General features: G+C 41.9%; 1 protein-coding gene across 3 annotated transcripts in view; it reads left to right on the forward strand.

Moving 5' to 3' along the window:
- The window catches only part of cacnb4a (calcium channel, voltage-dependent, beta 4a subunit), a 311056-nt gene that overhangs the window by 178776 nt on the left and 112072 nt on the right, over nucleotides 1-20208 (forward strand). For all 3 annotated transcript variants that reach the window (XM_063048561.1, XM_063048563.1, XM_063048564.1), the window contains exon 4: nucleotides 11149-11285. In XM_063048561.1, the coding sequence (XP_062904631.1) occupies nucleotides 11149-11285 (137 nt within the window). The remainder of the gene's footprint in view (nucleotides 1-11148; nucleotides 11286-20208) is intronic.

Genomic DNA, 20208 nt, shown 5'->3' on the forward strand with positions numbered 1-20208 from the left:
TTATATTTAAAAGGCACAATATTACATAATATTGCTGAAAAGTAGAATTCCTGTGACAGAACTAGCATACAGATGCAGCAAGTCTTTATGAAAGCTAATAGAATGCCAAACTTCACTGTAATTTTGATACATCTTTACAGAGAACATACCTGGAGTACAGTTATGATCTCCATGATTAAGAAATAATACACAGTGGATTCCAGTTAATTGGGCCTCCGGTTAATTGTACCTTCAGTTAATCAGGGCAGCTGTAATTTGTGACAACTCTTAAAAAACAAAAACTAATTGAGAAAGTAGCTGGACTCCCTTTGGTTAATTGGATGCTATTAATTAGGACTCAGAAACTGATTGGAAAGCTGAGCCTACTGGGCCTGAACACCTCCCTCTGCAACTGGATCCTAGACTTCCTGACTGGGAGACCTCAGTCAGTCCAGATTGGAAGCAGCATCTCCAACACCATCACACTGAGCACGGGGGCCCCCCAGGGCTGTGTGCTCAGTCCACTGCTGTTCACTCTGCTAACCCATGACTGTGCTGCAACACACAGCTCGAACCACATCATCAAGTTCGCCGATGACACGACCTTGGTGGGTCTCATCAGCAAGAACGATGAGTCGGCATACAGAGAGGAGGTGCAGCGGCTAACAGTCTGGTGCAGAGCCAACAACCTGTCTCTGAATGTGAACAAAACAAAAGAGATGGTTGTTGACTTCAGGAGGACATGGAACGACCACTCTCCGCTGAACATCGATGACTCCTCCGTAGAGATCGTTAAGAGCACCAAATTTCTTGGTGTTCACCTGGGGAAGAATCTCACCTGGTCCCTCAACACCATCATGGCTGATCCATTTCCATCTCAAGCCAATCCTGTAACCCTTCATGCCCTGACTAATCAAGAACCAATCAACCTCTGCCTTAAATATACCCAATGACTGGCATGTCCCTCTAATCTGAGGCTGTGTCCTCTGGTCCTAGGCTCCCCTGCCATGGGAAACATTGTCTCCCCATCCACTCTATCAAGTCCTTTCAAAATTTGGTTGGTCTCAATGAGATCCCCTCTCATTCTTCTGAATTCCAGTGAGTAAAGGCCAAGAGCCATTAATCACTTCTCATATGATAAGCTTTTCATTCCCAGAATCATTCTCATGAACCTCCTCTGAACCCTCTCAAATGTCAACACATCCTTTTATTGGCCAGAAGGAACTACAGTCTACAAATTAGTGGATTTGAATGAATTAAGGACAGCAGAAGCAGACAAACCAATTTTCTTGGGATAATTGAATCAGAGCAATTGAATGTGGACACAAGGAGCTTCCATTAATGAATGATCAATACTTCCTTAATTAAGGGGCACAAAGCTGCTCATAATACTCCAAGTGAGGCCTCACCAGTGCCTTATAAAGTCTCAGCAATACAAACTTGCTTTTACATTTTAGTGCTGTATAAAACTTATAATACGAAGTCACAACTCTTATACTTATTGCCTTAGCTGATGAAGACAAACATGCTGTATGTCTTCCTCACCACCCTGTTTCCATTTTTAAGAGAGTACATATAGTCTGTCTGTTCTATCACACAGCCCAGATCTAATCTGTGCAATACCATTTGTTTTTCTCTTCAATTTCACACCATTCTTTGCCATAGATGCTGCATCCCATCTCTACAGACTTCCTTTCTCTCTCGAATATGCCTTGGCTGAGATTCACAAAATACTTCTTTTTAAATGTCGGCCACTGGGAATTTACTGTCTCGCTTTTTAATCTAGTTTCCTAGCCAACTTTAAGCTCCCATTTCCCTGACAAACCACTGGACAGAAATTTTACAAGACAGTGAAGAAAAAGAATGCGTAAAACAAGAAGTTAGTGCAAAGCAAGTGCAATCACTAACAAGACCATGGCAGTTCAGAAAAAGATGAGGCAGGGTTAGAGTTATGCAGTTGGTTCAAGGGCCTGATTGCAGGAAAGTAGCTGTTCTTGAAGTTGTTTGTGTGGAACTTCAAGCTTATGTTAGCAGTGAGAAGACAGTTGACCCAGTTAGTGGGGATCCTTGATGACAGATGCAATCTTTTTGAGCCAGGTTTGCTGTCAATTGATGCAGTGAGACTGTGAGCAAGGGCAGGCAGATGACAGGGTGAAATTACGGTGAGATGAGCTAAAGCAAAACAGGGGGCCAAATTGGAAAAAGGGTGATGAATGCAGGACAGAAGTGTTATATTTGAATGCACACACAATATGGAATAAGGTAGATGATCTTGAAACACAGTTTGAGATTGGCAGGCATGAAGTTGTGGGCATCACTGAATCATGGCTAAAAGAATTTCATAGTTGGGAGCTTAAAATCCAAGGACACACGTATCAGAAGGACAGGCAGGTCAGTAGAGGGGGCATTGTGGCTCTGTTGATAAAAAATGAAATCAAATTCTTAGAATGAGTTGACACAGGATTGGAAGATGCAGTGCCTTTGTGGGTAGAGTTAAGAAACTACAAGGGTAAAAGACCCAAATGGGAGTTATATACAGGCCTCTGAATAGTAGTCAGGATATGGGATATAAATTACAGTGAGAGGTAGAAAAGATATGTAATAAGGGTAATGTTACAATAGTCATGAGGGAATTCAATATGCAGGTAGTTTGGGAAAATCAGGTTGGTGCTGGATACCTAGAAAGGGAATTTGTAGAATGCCCCTAAGATGGCTTTTTAGAGCAGCTTGTGGTCGAGCCCACTGGAGGAAAGGAAATTCTGGATTGTGTGCTGTGTAATGAACCAGATTTGATTAGGGAGCTTAAGGTTGAGGAACCCTTAGGAGTCAGTCATCATAATATGATATAATTCACCCTGCACTTTGAGAGGGAGAAGATAAAATCAGACTTATTGGTATTACATTGGAGTAAAGGGAATTACATTGGCATGAAAGAGGAACTGGCCAAATTTGATTAGAAGGGGTTGCTATCAGGAGTGATGGCAGCATAGCAATGGCTAGACTTTCTGGGGGCAATTTGGAAGGCACAGTATAGGTACATCCTAAAGATGAAAAATTATTCTAAAGGGAGGATGAGAGAACTGTGGCTGACAGAACTGTCCAAGACAGCACAAAAGCAAAAGTGAGGTCATCTAATATAGCAAAAGTTAGTGGGAAGTTGGTGGATTGCCAGAAGTTTTTAAAAACCAATGGAAGGAAACTAAAAAAAAACAATAAGAGGAGAAAAGATGAAGTATACAGGTAGACTAGCAAATAATATAAAAGAGGATACAAAATGATTTTCAGATATATAAAGAGCAAAAGAAAGGTGAAAGTGGATATTGGACCATTAGAAAATGACACTGGAGAAGTAGTAATAGGAGACAAAGAAATGGAAACAATCTCAATAAGTATTTTGCATCAGTACTCATTGTGGAAGACACTCGCAGTATGCCAGAAATTTGATAGCAGTGGAGGAGGAAGTGAATGTATTTGCTATTACTAAAGAGGAGGTTCTTGGGAAGCTGGAAGGCCTGAGAGTAGATATATCACCTGGGCTAGGCGGAATGCTTCTCGGTGTTCCAAAATAGGCAGCTGAAGGGATTGTGGAAGCACTATAAATGTTCTTTCAAGAATCACTAGATTCTGGAATGGTTTCAGAGGACTACTAAATAGCAAAAACCACTCCACTCTTTAAGCACAGAGGGAGTAGAAGAAATGAAATTATACACCATCTAGCCTGACTTCAGTGGTTGGGAAGACATTGGAGTCCATTATTAAGGATGAGGTTTTGATGAACTTGGAGACATGTGATAAAATAGGCTGCAGTCAGCATGGTTTCTTGAAGGGGAAGTCTTGCCTGACAAATCTGTTGGACTTCTTTGAGGAAATGACAAGCAGGATAGACAAGAGGGAGTTGGTGGATGTTGTTTACCATGATTTTCAGAAGGCTTTTGACAAGGTGCCACAAAAGAGGCTGCTTAACAAGATAAGAGCCCAAGATACTAGTATGGATAGAAGACTGGCTGACTGACAAGACCAAAGAGTGGGAATAAACGGGGCCTTTCTTGTTTCACTGCCTGTAACTAGTGATGTTCCATAGGGTTCAGTATTGGGACTGCAAATTTTCACATTATTATGTTAATAATTTGGATGAAGTAATTGATGGTTTTTTCTCCATGTCTGCAGACAATATAAAGATGGGTGATGGGCGTGTAGTGTTGAAGAAGCAGACAGTCTGCAGAAGGACCCAGACTGTTTGGGAGAATGAGCAAAGACGTAGCAGTTGGAATATAGTGTAAGGAAGTGTATGGTCATGTACCTTGGTAGAAGGAATAAAGGTGTGAAATATTTTCTAAATGAAGAGAAAATTCAAAAATCAGAAGTGCAAAGGGACCTGGGAGGCCTTGTGCAGGATTCCCTGAAGGTTAACTTGCAGCTTGAGTCAGCAATAAGGAAGGCAAATGCAATGTTAGCATTCATTTCAAGAGGACAAGAATATACTGTCAGAGCAAGGCTTAGAAGGCATTGGTCAGACCACATTTGGAGAACTGTGAGCATTTTTCAACTCCAGATCTTTGAAAAGATGTGCTGGCATTGGAGAGGGTCCAAAGGTGGTTCACAAGAAGGATTCCAGGCATGAAAGGGTTAACATATGAGCAGCATTTGATGGTTCTGAGCCTTTACTCATTGGAGCTTGGAAGAATAAGGGTGATCTCATTGAAACCTATTGAATATTGAAAGGCCTTGATAGAGTGGATGTGGAGATGATGTTTTCTGTAGTAGGTGAGTCAAGGACAGAAGGGTACAGTCTTAGAATAGAAAGATGTTCATTTAGAACATCAGATGAGGAGGAATTTCCTTAGCCAGAGGGGGGTGAATCTGTGGTATTCATTGTCATGGATGGCTGTGGAGGGCAGAACATGGGGTATATTTAAAATGGAGATTGGTGGGTTCTTATTAGTCAGGGTGCCAAAGATTACAGGAAGAAGGCAGGAGAATGGGTTTGAGAGGCATAATAAATCAGACATAATCATAATAAATGGAGTAGACTCAATGGCCTAATTCTGCTCCTATGTTTATGGTGCTGCAGCTCTACCTATGATGTACCAGACTGTGTCCATTACTCTTGCTCGCCTCTTGCATAACTCTGTGTTGGAATTGTCATAGCTACCCCCTTGATGCAATGAGAATCATAGAGAAGTAAAGCATAGAAGCAAGCCCTTTGGTCCATCTAGCCCATAACTAAACCACTTAAACTGCCTTTTCCCATCAAGCTGCCCTGGGACCATGGCCCTCCATACCTCTACCTTCCATGTACCTCTCCAGACTTCTCTTAACTGTTGAAATCGAGCTTGCATGCAGCCCTTGTGCTGCCAGCTCATTCCACACTCTCACGACTCTCTGAGTGAAGAAGTTTCCCCTTATGTTCCCCTTAAATTTCTCATCTCTCACTCTTAACCCATGACCTCTTTTTTTAGTCCCACCCAACCTGAGTAGAAAAAGCCTGCTTCAATTTACCCAACCCACACCCCTCATAATTTTGTATAGCTCTATCAAATCTCCTCCCAATCTTCTATGTTCCAAAGAATATGGTCCTAACCTATTCAATCTTTCCAGCAACATTCTTGCAAATTTTCTCTGTACTCTTTCAACCTTGCTTTCATCTTTCCTGTCGGTAGATAACCAAAACTACACACAATACTCCAAATTAGGCCTCACCAATGTCTTACCACACTCCTCAGTGCCCTACTGTTAACTTTGTAAGACCTGCTCTGTTTGATCCTACCGAAATGCAAAACCTCACCCTTGTCTGCATTAAATTCTATCTGCTTTTTTTTAGAGGAAACAGGATCTCCCAGTGGCCACACATTTTAATTCCATGTCCCATTCCCATTCCAATATGTCAATCCATGGTCTCTTCTACTGTCAAGATGAAGCCACACTCAGGTTGGAGGAGTAACACCTTATATTCCATCTGGGTAGCCTCTAACCTGATGGCATGAACATTGATTTCTCTAACTTCCGTTAATGCCCCTCCTCCCCTTCTTACCCCATCCGTAATTTATTTATTTATTCTTTCTCTCTCTCTCTCTCTCTCTCTCTTTCCCTCACACAATAACTCCTTATCTGTTCTCCATTTTCCTCTGGTGCTCCCCCCACCACCCGCCTTTCTTTCTTCCAAGGCCTTCCGTCAGATGATACTACCCCTTCTCCAGACTTGTATCCCTTTTGCAATCAACTTTCCAGCTCTTAGCTCCATCCCTCCCCCTCCTGTCTTCTCCTATCGTTTCGGGTCTCTCCCTCCCCCTCCCACTTTCAAATCCCTTACGATCTCTTTTTTCCGTTAGTCCTGATGAAGTGTCTCGACCCGAAACATTGACTGTACTTCTTCCACCAGCATTTTGTGTGTGTTGCTTGAATTTCCAGCATCTGCAGATATTCTCGTGTTTGCTATTTTTCAGCCCATTTTTCCTTCTGCAAGCCATAATAGCCTTCCTCAGTGTTCAGTACAACCCCAAACTTGGTGTCATCCGCAAATTTGCTGATCCAGTTAATCACATTATCACCTTTCTAACCAATCTCCAATCACCATAGCGCGTCTCTTCTCCCTTCTTCTCTTCTGAGCCACAGAGCCAGATTCAATGCAGAGACCCGACCACTGTGACTTTCCTCTGTCAGGTCATGCCGCCCCCCAACAGTGATATACCTGTTCTTGAGGGGGGTGGCCACAGGGGCACTCTGCACTGGCTGCTTAACCCCTTCCCCTTTCCTGACCATCACCCAGTTTCCTGTGTCCCGCACCTTGGATGTAACTACCTCTCTATATGTCCTATCTGTCACCCCCTCAGCTTCCCAAATGATCCGGAGTTCATCCAGCTCCAGTCCCAACTTTTTAATGTGGATTGTTAGAGGTTGTAGCTTCTTGCAGTTGTAGTCATCGGGGACACTGGAGGTCTCCCTGCCTTCCCACATCCCACAAGAGGAGCATTCAAATATTTTGCCTGGCAGCTCTGCTGTTCTAACTGAACAGATGTAAAGAAGGGAAGGAAAGACAAACTTAACCTTGAGCTTTTCCTTTTTGACTTCTCTGAAGCCTCAAAAAGCTAAAGCCTCACCACTCTGACTCGGTCCACTCAGAAGATGGCCGCTGAGTTTGCCACTGCCTTCCTTTAACTTGCTCTTGCTAATCAATCCCAAACACCAACTGGTCACTGGTGTGAGCTCAAATAAGATGCCACGATTCACTGCTGCCTTTTTCTACTTGGGCAGTGGACCTGAGTGAAATACCCTCCTCTCAAACTTCTGATGCACAGATTGGTCACTAGTCTAGGCAGGATACTTTCAAAAGTCCACCTGTAGAAGTTTGTTGGAATATTTGGTGACGTACCAAATCTCCTTCAGCTTCTAAGGAAGTAAATTGTGCTCGTTGATGGTCTGTACCAAGAATGTACGTAATGCAGCACCACAGAGTGCACCAACGGTGGTCTTTAATGTGTGCATGCTCCCTAGACATGGCTCAGTAAAGTGGATATGTAGGAAAGCCTGGCATCTTTAGTTACTAGAGCAAGTCTCAAATGGACACCCCACATTTAGTACCTTCAAGGTACAAACCAAAGTAGCAATGTGAGTTGCAATTAGGATACAAAACAGTTTTGAGGGGACATAGGCAAACTGAATAGCAGGAACATGGCAAATGGAATATAATGTGGAAGAGTGTGAAAGCAGTCACTTTATTAGAGAAAATAAAGAAAAAAAAGATTATATTTTTCAATGAGAATAAACTGAACAGTGACAGTGTTCAGTGAGATTCTGGTGCTCTTGTACACAATTCACTGAAAGATAACATGCAGAACGATGATGTTGTTGGCAGCTTGACAGAACTCTGATGATATGACATGGAGTTGATGGTGCAATGATGTTCCCTCCGGCTGGAGTGCAAGGATTGAGAATGGCAGTCTCAGAGTTAAGGACCATTCTGGACTGGTGACAAAACATTCATCTGCTAATCTTTCCCTCAACTATCAGGAATCAGTGTTTCTATTGTCTCCTTCTGGCCTTCCTTAGGTAGAGATATCAGACTTGCATAGAAACATGGAACATTGCATCACAGCACAGGCCTTTCGGCCCACAATGTCATGTCGACCCTTTAATGTCCTACAAGATCAATATCACTCTAACTCTTCCCTCCCACATAACCTTGCATTTTTCATTCATCCATATGCCTATCCAAGAGTCTCTTAAATGTCCTTAATGTATCTTCCTCTACTACCACCCCGGCAGCGTGTTCCACACAAATACCACTCTCTGTGTAAATATTCTACCTTTGACATCCCCCCTGTACTTTCCTCCCATACAATTAATCTTACATTTATGCCCCCTTGTATAAGCTATTTCTACCCAGGAAAAAGGATCTCCCTATAATCTATGCCTCTTGTATAGCTCTATCTGGTCAACTCTCATCCTCCTTCTCTCAAAAGAGAAAGCCCTAGCTCCCTCAATTTATCCTCATAAGACATGTTTTCTAATCCAGATGAGACATGCTTTCTATTCAAGGCATCATCCTGGTATATCTCCTCTGAACACTCTTTAAAGCCGCCATATCCTTCCAATAATAAGGTGACCAGAACTGAACGCAATATTCCAAATGTGGTCTAACCAGGGTTTTATAGAGCTGCAATATTACCTCACGGTTCTTGAACTCAATTCCCCCAACTAATGAAGGACAACCCACCATATCCCTTCTTAACCACCCTATCAACTTGGACATAATTTTTTAGTTCTAGTCTCATTACATTGAGGTCACATTATAATCTTCTAAATTCTAGACAAGAGACTAAGCTGATAGAAAAGATCTGACATCTCAGAAACCTGCCTGGTAAATGTCTGCATCCCTTTGGTATGCATATTTCATTTTCCAGTAAGATAACCAAATTTCTTCAATGTATGATAAGACCATAAGACATAGGAGTAGACTTAGGCCATTGAGACTGTTCTGCCATTCCATCATGGCAGATTTATTATCCCTCTCAACTCCATTCTCCTGCCTTCTCCTGTAACCTTTGAGGCTATGACTAATCAAGAACCTATCAACCTCCACTTTAAATATACTTGATGACTTGCCTCCTCAGCCATTTGTCGCAATGAATTCCACAGATTCACCGTCCTCTGGCTAAAGAAATTTCTCTTCACCACTGTTCTAAATGGACATACTTCTATTCTGAAGCTGTACCCTCTGGTCGTAAAGTCCTCCACTATAAGAAACATCCTCTCCTTATTCACTCTATCTAGGCCTTTCAATGTTCAATAGCTTTCAATGAAATCCCCCCTCATTCTTCTAAACTTCCGTGACAAGCTGCGAAATGCCAGCTGTGGTCTCACTGAAGCCCAACTTGGAAGTACATCTTTTCTCATGCATTCATAACATTTTATGCTGAAGGTCAAAGTACCAGTTCATAATTTCCTGCATGTTAACTTTTCTTAACTTAAGCCCTTTCAGCATCAATATTTCCAAATCTCTTATTTATAAAACTATTTAATGTTTTATCTGCTGAAGCAGATTATCTCTTTTTTTTCCACATTATTGCTCCATCTGCTACTTTGTTGCCCAATCATTGAACTCCTCTGTATCCTGTATCCTCATCGTTACTCATACTCCCGTCTAATTTCATGGCGTTAACAAAATTTAAGATGTTCATTTGCTCCCCTCAGCCAAATTTTTGATTGCGAATATCTTTGTGACCAAGCATCAATCCCTCCTGGTCCCTCGTTCCCTTCAGGTCATTTATTGACACCCTGAGAGAGACTCATTTGTTCCTACTCTTTATTGCTTGCTTGTTTGCTGATTGATGCTGGAATATTACCTTCAATTCTATGTAGTCCAATGTTCAAAGTTCAAAGTAAATTTATTATCAAAGTACATATGTGTCAGCATATAAAACACTGAGATTCATTTCTTCAATAAATCCATTATAGAATAATAGCAGAATCAATGAAAGACCACACCAACTTGGGTGCTCAACCAGTGAGTAAAAGTCCTTAAAGGGAAATTACCTGCCTCAGATTGCAATGAGAGTAACTCAAAAGAGGTATATTTAGAAGTACTGTATGTATCCCACAGAACAACGCTATGGTTCACTGACACCATCTTGTCCACCAGACTGGTGTGCCAGACCATACCTGAAGTCTTCTGAAAATCCAATATATTATTCAGTAAATTCCCACCATCTTCTCTATGAGAAATATCACCAATTTTAATCCAACACAATTTACTTTTCATGAATCCGTAATCACCCTGCTCAATCACAATATTATTTCCTAATTATCTAGATATCACATTCTTAATTGCAGATTCCAGTATTTATCTGGCTACTTTTGTTGAGTTAACAGTTAGGTGTTTCCTTTCCTCCCCCCCCCCCCCACCCCATTACTCCAGCACCTCACTCTGCAATGCCCTCTTTTCTTAAATAGAGGGATAAGGGGTTACATTTATGCAGAATATGCAGAAACAATTCTGCAACCTGTAGAATTTTGGAAGATATTAATCAGGGAATCCATGATATCAACAGCCACATCTTCCAAAATTCTGCAATATAGATCGGCAGCCAGTAGGATTTATCTGTTTATGAGCTCATTAGCTATTATAGTAGTTTTTAAACTAATACTAATTTCTTTTGCTTCCTTATTTGCGTGGAATCCCTGGATTTCGAATACCAATATAGCTTTAATTTCTTCTGCTTACAAATGTTTTGCAAAGTAAGTGACCGTTAGTTCATGCTAAGTCAGATGTTAAAATTGATAGCATGATCATATGAACCCTTTCAACACCATAATGCAATGTCACAAATTTAAAGCAGGCCATGTTTTAAATCTTCAGTTAGTCCTGACGAAGGGTCTCGGCCTGAAACGTCGACTGCACTTCTTCCTATAGATGCTGCTTGGCCTGCTGCGTTCACCAGCAACTTTGATGTATGTTGCTTGAATTTCCAGCATCTGCAGAATTCCTGTTGTTTGTCCATGTTTTAATTGTAAGGTAACAGTGTGTACTTCCTCCACCTTATTTTCATATTACAAGTGGGAACATTTTTGGTATTCATAAAGAGTAGAGTCAGAGAGGTATAAACATAATTAGCATTTATTAAACATTTTAAAGCTGCCTTTTTCAAAAAAAAATGTCATATGTTTTAACAGAAGTACAACAATGACTGGTGGATAGGACGACTGGTGAAAGAAGGGTGTGAAATTGGATTCATTCCAAGCCCCCTCAAACTCGAGAACATCCGATTACAACGGGAACAGAAATCACGACAGGGCCGTTTTTACAGCGGGTAAGGACCTGAAAACTGGACTGCGAATTATATGCACTGTGTTGATTTCTGAAACTCATCTCGGGGTTTCAAAGTAAAAATCAAAGTCAAATTTATACTGCCCTATGCACAAGCACGTGTATGCACAGGTGCAATGAAACATTTACTTCCAGAAGCATTACAAGCCCACAGAATTCACAAGAAAATGTCAAATTAAACATTAATTATACAAAATTGTAAAATGAAACACATAATCTGAACAAAGGAATGCTCACAACTTTAAATTCCTAGGTGTTATTATTTCGGAGGAACTATCCTGGGCTCAGCACCTAGGTGCAATTACAGAGAAAGCGCAGCAATCTCTCTACTTCCTTAGGAGTTTTCAAAGATTCAGCATGAGATCAGAAACTTTGACAAAATTCTACAGATGTGTGGTAGAGAGTACAGCTATATTGGGTGGCTGCATGACAGTCAGGAATGGAAACACCAAAGCCCTTGAACAGAAAATCCTTCAAAAGGTAGTGATTATTTACTGCTTATTTATTTATGATTATTATTATTTCTTCTTTGTATATTTGCACAGTTTGTTGTCTTCTGCACTCTGGTTGAACACCCTAGTTAGGCGCTCTTCCATTGATGCTGTTATGGTTAATATTCTATAGATTTATTGGGTATGCCCGCAAGTAAATAAATCTCAGGGTTGTATATGGTGACATATATGTACTTTGATAATAACATTGACTTTGAAAATGGAAGTCCATTGTGACAAGTGGTCACACTGCTCATAGTGATGCCATACTGGGGTACTGATTAGGGGTGAGCAGGTTGATTCTGGAACCAGATAGTTGAAGGGGAGGTGCTGCTTTTCAGCCGGATGGGGCAAGACTCCATGCTTCTGTACCTCCTGCCCAATGGTAGCTGTGAGGAGATGGTATTGCCACAATGGTAGGGTAGGGACCCTTGATGACAGATGTTACATTCCTGAGGCAGCACCTCATGCTGTTGCAACCAAAGATGGAGAAGGATGTGCTTGTGATGTATTAGGTTGAGTTCACTATTCTCTACAGCTTCCTCTGCTCCTGAGCATTTCAATTGCCATATTAGACCATGCTGTAATCAGTCAGAATGCAGTAAGGTGCAAAAGTATTAGGCAGAAATATATGGCTAGGATGCCTGAGACTTTTGCACAGCATTGTTGTTATTTCATGTATTGAACTGTACTGCTGCCACAAAAAAAATGATAAAGCTGATTCTCATATGGGTCTCATTTGTGACTTGAGACTGGGAAGGGGGCAGGAAGAGGGGAATCATGGATAGGAAGAGAGGAGGGAGCGGGAAGCACCAGAGAGACATTCTGTAATGATCAATAAACCAATTGTTTGGAATCAACTGATCTTGCCTGGTGTCTCAGGGTTGGGTGTGTCTGCACCCGTGGAACCCACCACCCCTCCCCCCGACCCTGGCACTCCTTCTCTGCCACCTGTCCCATACCTTTCCCATGGTGCCCAACTTTTGCCATTCCCAACATCCCTTGTTACCTCCAGATTTACAAACTCACTCCCTGCTCCACATTGATAAACACAGTCTTCGGCATCCTGGCTATATACAGTGGCACGCAAAAGTGGGCACCACTGGTCAAAATTTCTGTAACTGTGAATAGTTAAGTGAGTAGAAGATGAACTGATCTCCAAAAGTCATAAAGTTAAAGATGAAACATTCTTCAATATTTTAAGCAAGATTGGTGTATTATTTTTGTTTTGTACAATTTTAGAGTGAGAAAAAGGAAAGGAGCACCATGCAAAAGTTTGGGCACCCCAAGAGATTTGAGCTCTCAGATAACTTTTACCAAGATCTCAGACCTTAATTAGCTTGATAGGGCTGTGGCTTGTTCACAATCATCGTTAGGAAAAGCCAGGTGATGCAAATTTCAAAGCTCTATAAATACCCTGACTCCTTAAACCTTGTCTCAACAATCAGCAGCCATGGGCTCCTCTAAGCAGCTGCCTAGCACTCTGAAAATTAAAATAAATGATGCCCACAAAGCAGGAGAAGGCTATAAGAACATAGCAAAGCATTTTCAGGTAGTCGTTTCCTCAGTTCGTAATGTAATTAAGAAATGGCAGTTAGCAGGAACAGTGGAGGTCAAGTTGAGGTCTGGAAGACCAAGAAAACTTTTCGAGAGAACTGCTCGTAGGATTGCTAGAAAGGCAAATCAAAACTCCAGTTTGACTGCAAAAGACCTTCAGGAAGATTTAGCAGACTCTGGAGTGGTGGTGTCCTGTTCTACTGTGCATTGACACCTGCACAAATATGATCTTCATGGAAGAGTCATCAAGAAGTAAACTTTTCCTGCATCCTCAGCACAAAATTCAGTGTCAGAAGTTTGCAAAGGAACATCTAAACAAGCCTGATGCATTTTGGAAACAAGTCCTGTGGACTGATGAAGTTGAAATAGAACTTTTTGGCCGCAATGAGCAAAGGTATGTTTGGAGAAAAAAGGGTGCAGAATTTCATGAAAAGAACACCTCTCCAACTGTTAAGCACAGGGTGGATCAATCATGCTTTGGGCTCGTGTTGCAGCCAGTGGCACAGGGAACATTTCACTAGTAGAGGAAAGAATGAATTCAATAAAATACCAGCAAATTCTGGAAGCAAACATCACACCGTCTGTAAAAAAGCTGAAGATGAAAAGAGGATGACTTCTACAACAGGATAATGATCCTAAACACACCTCAAAATCCACCTCAAGAGGTGCAATCTGAAGGTTTTGCCATGGCCCTCACAGTCCCTGACCTAAACATCATCGAGAATCTGTGGATAGACCTCAAAAGAGCAGTGCATGCAAGACGGCCCAAGAACCTCACAGAACTAGAAGCCTTTTGCAAGGAAGAATGGGTGAAAATCCCCCAAACAAGAATTGAAAGACTCTTAGCTGGCTACAGAAAGCGGTTACAAGCTGTGATACTTGCCAAAGTGGTGTTACTAAGTACTGACCATGCAGGGTGCCCAAATTTTGCTTTGGGCCCTTTTCCTTTTTTGTTATTTTGAAACTGTAAAAGATGGAAATAAAAAAGTAATCTTGCTTAAAATATTAAAGAAATGTGTCATCTTTAACTTTATGACTTTTGGAGATCAGTTCATCTTCTACTCACTTAACTATTTACCGTAACAGAAATTTTGACCGGGGTGCCCAAACTTTTGCATGCACTGTATATGTGCCTCAGACTTTTGCACAGTACTGTACTTTCAATAGTACCTCAGTAAAAGTTTGTTACAATGGTTGGTGGCGTGTCTAACCTGCTTAACCCAGGAAAGTAAAAATGCTGGCTAACCGATATGTGATTGTATCAATGTACAGAGTGATAACACCAAGGGATTTAAAGCTGTTGACCCTCTCTACTGTCAATATGTTAATACAGACCGGTATATGTTCACCCTCCTTCCCCTTCCTGAAGTCAACAATAAGTTCTGTAGTCTCACTGACACTAAGCAGGGATTATTGTTGCTGCTCTCACCAGCCAGGTGTCCTATCTTGCTCCTGTGTGCTGACTAATCAGTACCTGTGATTCATCCAACAACAGTGGTGTATTTGTACATGGGTGTTCTGCTAGTCGTGCTGAAACCAAGTACAAAGGCTTACAGTGAAATATTTAGCTTATTCTCTCATACTTGTTAACTGTGGAAGGCTTGTATAGGTACTAGTGGTGCTTTACATTGAATGATAGTAGTTATATTCAGCAGAGGTTTAGAATCTTGCAATGAACTGAAATTACTTTAGGAAATATTGCTGAGGGATTACAGATCTCTCCGAGGCAGCAATTTTTTTTTTTGCAGAGGTTTTCCTGACTGTCTACCATATGCCTGAAGAGCTGTGGAAAAAGTACAGGAGTGGAAATGGTACATTTTTTTTGTATTTGCACGAGTTGGGCCTATTAAGGGTAAACCCTTCTTCCACTCAAGAATTTCTTTGTACTGACATGCTGGTGGCTGTATCTGCGTGGTGGTGCTGGATTTAAATTCACAAGCCAGTGGTTTCTTCAGGCTTAGGCTGGATGTTTCCAGTTGTTGGGACTCTGCAAGGAATAAAACAAGCTGATGGAGATGGCAAGGAATTGAAGGATTCAATGAACTCATCAACAAGACGCTATTCTTGCCTGTCTTTCCCCTGTTTACTTGCTCATTAAAAATTAACTTAATGTTTTCAACCTTTCATTATTTTAATCTACATTTATATAAGTCCTGCTATGTCAGGAGGAGGAATTGATTTTGCAGAATTACTGGGTATTTTTACATAGAAAGAAGCCAGTTGGCTCACTATGTCCATGATGCCTAAAAGGTACCGTCCAGTCTAATCCCAGCCCTGTCGAGTACAGTTCTTCAAGTATAAATTCAGACACTTTTTAAATGTAGCCATGTTTCTGTTTTTATAGGCAGTGAAATCTATACCCCATCACTCTCCTGGGAGATAGTTTCTCCTTGCTTCCCCTCAGAAACTTAGAACATAGAACTCATAACAGTTAGGTAATGGACAGACCATTCCTCCTATGATGTTGTTCCAATCTTGATGCCAATTTATACTAAATGCCCTCTTCCTGTGCATCATCCATATCCCTCAGTCTAAAAACCTTTTAAAATTTATTAAATTGCTTACTTCTAAATTTACCATACCTGGTAATTTATTCCAGGTACCCACCACTATCCGTGTAAAAACAAACTTGGCCCTCATCTTGGCTTTAAACCTCCACCCTCTAACATTAAAAGCATCCCTGCTGGTGTTTGACATTTCTACCCTGGGGCAAACATTCTGACTGGCTACCCTACCTATGTCTCTCATAATTTAAAAAAAAACCTCTGCCTGGTCTCTCCTCAGCCTCTGATGCTCTGGACCGGGGGTTCCCAACCTGGGGTCCATAGACTTTTCCATTAATGACAGGTATCCATGGCCTAAAAAAGTAGAATGGGAGCCTCTGCTCTAGTGAGAACAACCCATATTTGTTCAATCTTTTTTGATAGCTCATACTCGTTACTCCAGGCAGTACCCTGGCGAACCTCTTCTGTACACTCTCTACGGTCTCCAAAATCAGGTGACCAGAACTGCAAGCAATACTCCAAGTGTGACTAAAGTTCAATCCAGCTGCAGCATGACCTTCTTACTCTTATACGCAACATCTTCCAATGAAGGTGAACATGTCATATTCTTGTCTTTACCATCTTATCCACTAGTGTTACTCATATACAGTGAACTATGAACCTGGACCCCTCTGTACCTCAATGATATTAAGAGGTCTATCATTATTATGGGGTGGCACAGTAACGTGGTGGTTAGCACATTGCTTTACAGTCCCTGCGGCCCAGATTCAATTCCTACCACTGCCTGTAAAGAGGTTGTCCATTCTCCCTATGACCACGTGGTGTGAGTTTCCTCCAAAGCCCAAAAACTTACTGGTTGATAGGTTCATTGGTCATTGTAAATTGTCCTGTGATTAGGTTAGGGTTAAATCGGGGGTTGCTGGCCAGCGTGCCTCGAAGGGCTGGAAGGGCCTATTCTATACTGTACCTCAATAGATAGATAGATAAATAAACAAACAAAAAAAATTAACTCTATACTTGCTCATTTCATTTGACCTCCCACTGTGCAGCATCTCCCACTTTACCAGATTAAACACATCTGCCGCTTCTCTGCCCATATTGGTAACTGATCTAAATCCTGCAGTATCATTTGATAGTCCTTCGAACTGTCCACAACTCCACCAATCCTGGTGTCACCTGTAAAACCTTCCAATTACTTTAAGTTGTCATGCTTACTTTTTGATCTCTCACCTGAGGGGACAGGTACTTCCTAACAATCCTTACCACAGATGCTGCCTGGCCCGCTGAGTTCCTCCAGCATTTTGTGTGTGTTGTCTTGGATTTCCAGCATCGGCAGCTGTTCTCGTGTTTGGACTTCCTATTTACTCTGTCTTTGTCCTCAGAGTTTTATGACGATCAGTTAGATTTCCTTTCAGCCTTTCAACCCACCTGACCCTGTAAATTTGACTGGGCAGTGATAGAGCCCTATTTGCATAGAGCCACATTTGAACTTGGAGCTGAGGCCACGTCTGAAATACATTTCTCCCATAAACAAGCATGAGCCAGATGGGCCAATATCCTCCCCTGAACATAGAACGTACAGTAGAGTGATATAGCACTGGAACAGCTCCTTCAAGCCATATTGTCTGTGCTGACCATGATTCTGTCTGAGGCTCTCTGTCGGTCTGAGTCGACCATGTATATTGCATGCCAGCTGTCTCCATAATACGTAAGCCAGCATGCAAACAAGCCAGGGCAGTACGATAAGGAGAGAAAGCTGTTACCCATACAGCAGACTCCACTTTCCACGCAACAGATGAATCCAAAGGGATGGCAGAGACCGATACAGTTTGGCACCTGTGGTGCCACAGAAGTTGCTATCAGCGTTGAACTCAATGTAGGACTGCCTTACAGACTCCAGCTATCGATTTTTCCTTGGGGTTTACTCCCAAAGCCTTCCCCATGAGTGGGTGTAGCCGCAAGTAGCGAAGGTTTAAGATCAGAGTTTTCCTTCTCCTAGAGAAGCTGTCAAACACAGCTGATGAGCCGAAACGTTTGTGTGTGTGTGTGTGTGTGTGTGTGTGTGTGCGTGTGTGTGTGTGTGTGTAAGGAGTGAATTTGCCAAGTGCTCTCTATCACAATTGCCAAACTTAGAGGTGAAAACTCTGTTATTTTTTGAAAGTGAGCAATATGTACACATGTAATGTAAGAATAAGCCAGGATGGATCAGTGCAGTGAGTCTATCGGAACATTGGTTGGCAATTGGAAAGAATTATTTAGGAATTGAGCATTAGAATGGCCAAACAAGAGGCCCATCTCCTCTTCCAAATCCAGCCGTTCCCTACCTGGGGTTCATGGACCCCTTGGTTAATGGTATGACTCCATGGCATAAAAAAGGTCAGAGCTCCTGCCCTAATCCCTCTGCCTGCAGTGTACTTCAGGCTTCTGCTGCTTTCTGTGTAAACAGACTGACCCTCAACATCAGCTTTAAGATTCCCCCTCTTACCTGAAAGCTGTGTCCTCTCACCTTTGATATTAATACTTTGAGAAAGACCATCTATGCCTCCCGTAATTTTATAAACCTCTACCAGGTCCTTCCTCAGCCTCCAACATTACAGAGAAGTGCCTCTTGTGCCATTGCTACTCTAAGATTCTAAGAATGAATAATTTTGTATTCAGAGTTTATCATGAAATTTTTTGACTCGTTTGTGCTCGAGGCTACAGTGGGTGTTTTATGCAATTTTTGCATTCCGATGCTGCACTGAAATTAGTTTTTTTGGGTTGTGAAAGTCCCAAAGGCGATCATTAGCTGGGAAATAGAATACTTCTCTATTTTGAGTACTCACTCCCGATTAGATTTCCAGATAAGATCGTAGACAGGCTAACTGACATGTACAGCCTCATCTGTTCAATACCAGTGATGTATCCTAACTTCATCCCATGACACAGCTAAGGTCAATCTTTAAAAACTCTGTGGTTCTTACTGCTTCTTTCCTCCTTTACCTTTCCTAGAGGTGAACTTCACTTCTGTAGACAGTTCTCTCAACTCTGAGATGGCATGCTATGAGTTCAAGACTCGCCCTCTAGAGCAGTCGTCTCCAACCTCCGGGCCACGGACGGATACTTTGCCACAAAGAATGCAGTGGTGCAGCCGTAACTGAAACGAACCCAGCACATCTTTAAGAAAAAAGCCGAAATAAACAAGCAAATTAATTAGCTGCTGCCCGGCACGTAAATGTCGGCCCCAGATCAATGGTCCACGGCCCGGAGGTTGGGGACCACTGCTCTAGAGATTGGTTTACATGTGGCCTACACCTTAAGTAGTTCTTTCCTCCATGATCAGTTGTAGCTTTTTCTCTCATTTTATTTTTTCCACTTCCAAGGGTATGATTGTGTTTGCCTGGGTTGGAGGTGGGATGGAGGAGGAAATGAGTGTGATCAGGGAGGGGGCAATGGATGGGAAGTGATGCTCCAGCCTTCAGATTGTGAGGCAGGTCTGACTGAGCAACTTACCTTTTACTGCCAATGTGTTTTAGAGCAAGTGATGCAATTATTCACATTTAATAAATGGTGTGATAAAAGAATGCACTCAGATGTGGCTATTTTATCTGCCTGGGTGAGTCAGAGGAAGCAGATCTGAATCAAGGCAATCAGTGTCACTTTTACTCTGCTGTGTCAAATCATGCATGGAGTGAAACAACTCATTCACACCGTTTCAAAGGACGCAAATAAATTGGAGTGCAGACTTCTCTTTCACATGTAAGCTTCCATTATCTCTTCTAGAAAATTGCCTCTTTTACAGGGCAGTTGTAGATACCAGTTGACAGTAGCTGTCAGGTTACATATTGGCCGTACATGAGGCCTGTGTGTGCTTGTTCATATAGGCAGCTAGGATGGAGGAACGAAAGAGGAAAATAGACTATTGGAAATTAAGCAGCACACACAAAAAACTGGAGGAACTCAGCTAGTTGGGCAGCATGACGTACGCAAGAGATTCTGCAGATGCTGGAGGTCCAGAGCAAGGCACAAAGTGCTGGAGAAACTCAGCAGGTCAGGCAGCATCTATGGAAGTGAACATCAGGGATCCCTACCTCCGGGGACATGCTCACTTCTTGCTGCTGCCATCAGGGAAGAAGGTAGAAGAGCCTCAGGACCCACACCAACAGATTCAACAGCAGTTATGATCCCTCAACCATCAGGCTCTTGAACCAAAGTTCACTCAACTTCACTTGCCCAATCTTTGCAATGTTCTCACAACCAATGGATTTATTTTCAAGGATTCTTCATCTCATGTTTTTGAAATCTATTTTGCTTATTTATGTATTTATTTATTTATTGATTGATTATTATTATCACTTCTTCTTTTTGTAGTTGC

The sequence above is a fragment of the Mobula hypostoma genome, chromosome 5 (genome assembly GCF_963921235.1).
Source record: "Mobula hypostoma chromosome 5, sMobHyp1.1, whole genome shotgun sequence".
NCBI classification, from domain to species: domain Eukaryota; kingdom Metazoa; phylum Chordata; class Chondrichthyes; order Myliobatiformes; family Myliobatidae; genus Mobula; species Mobula hypostoma.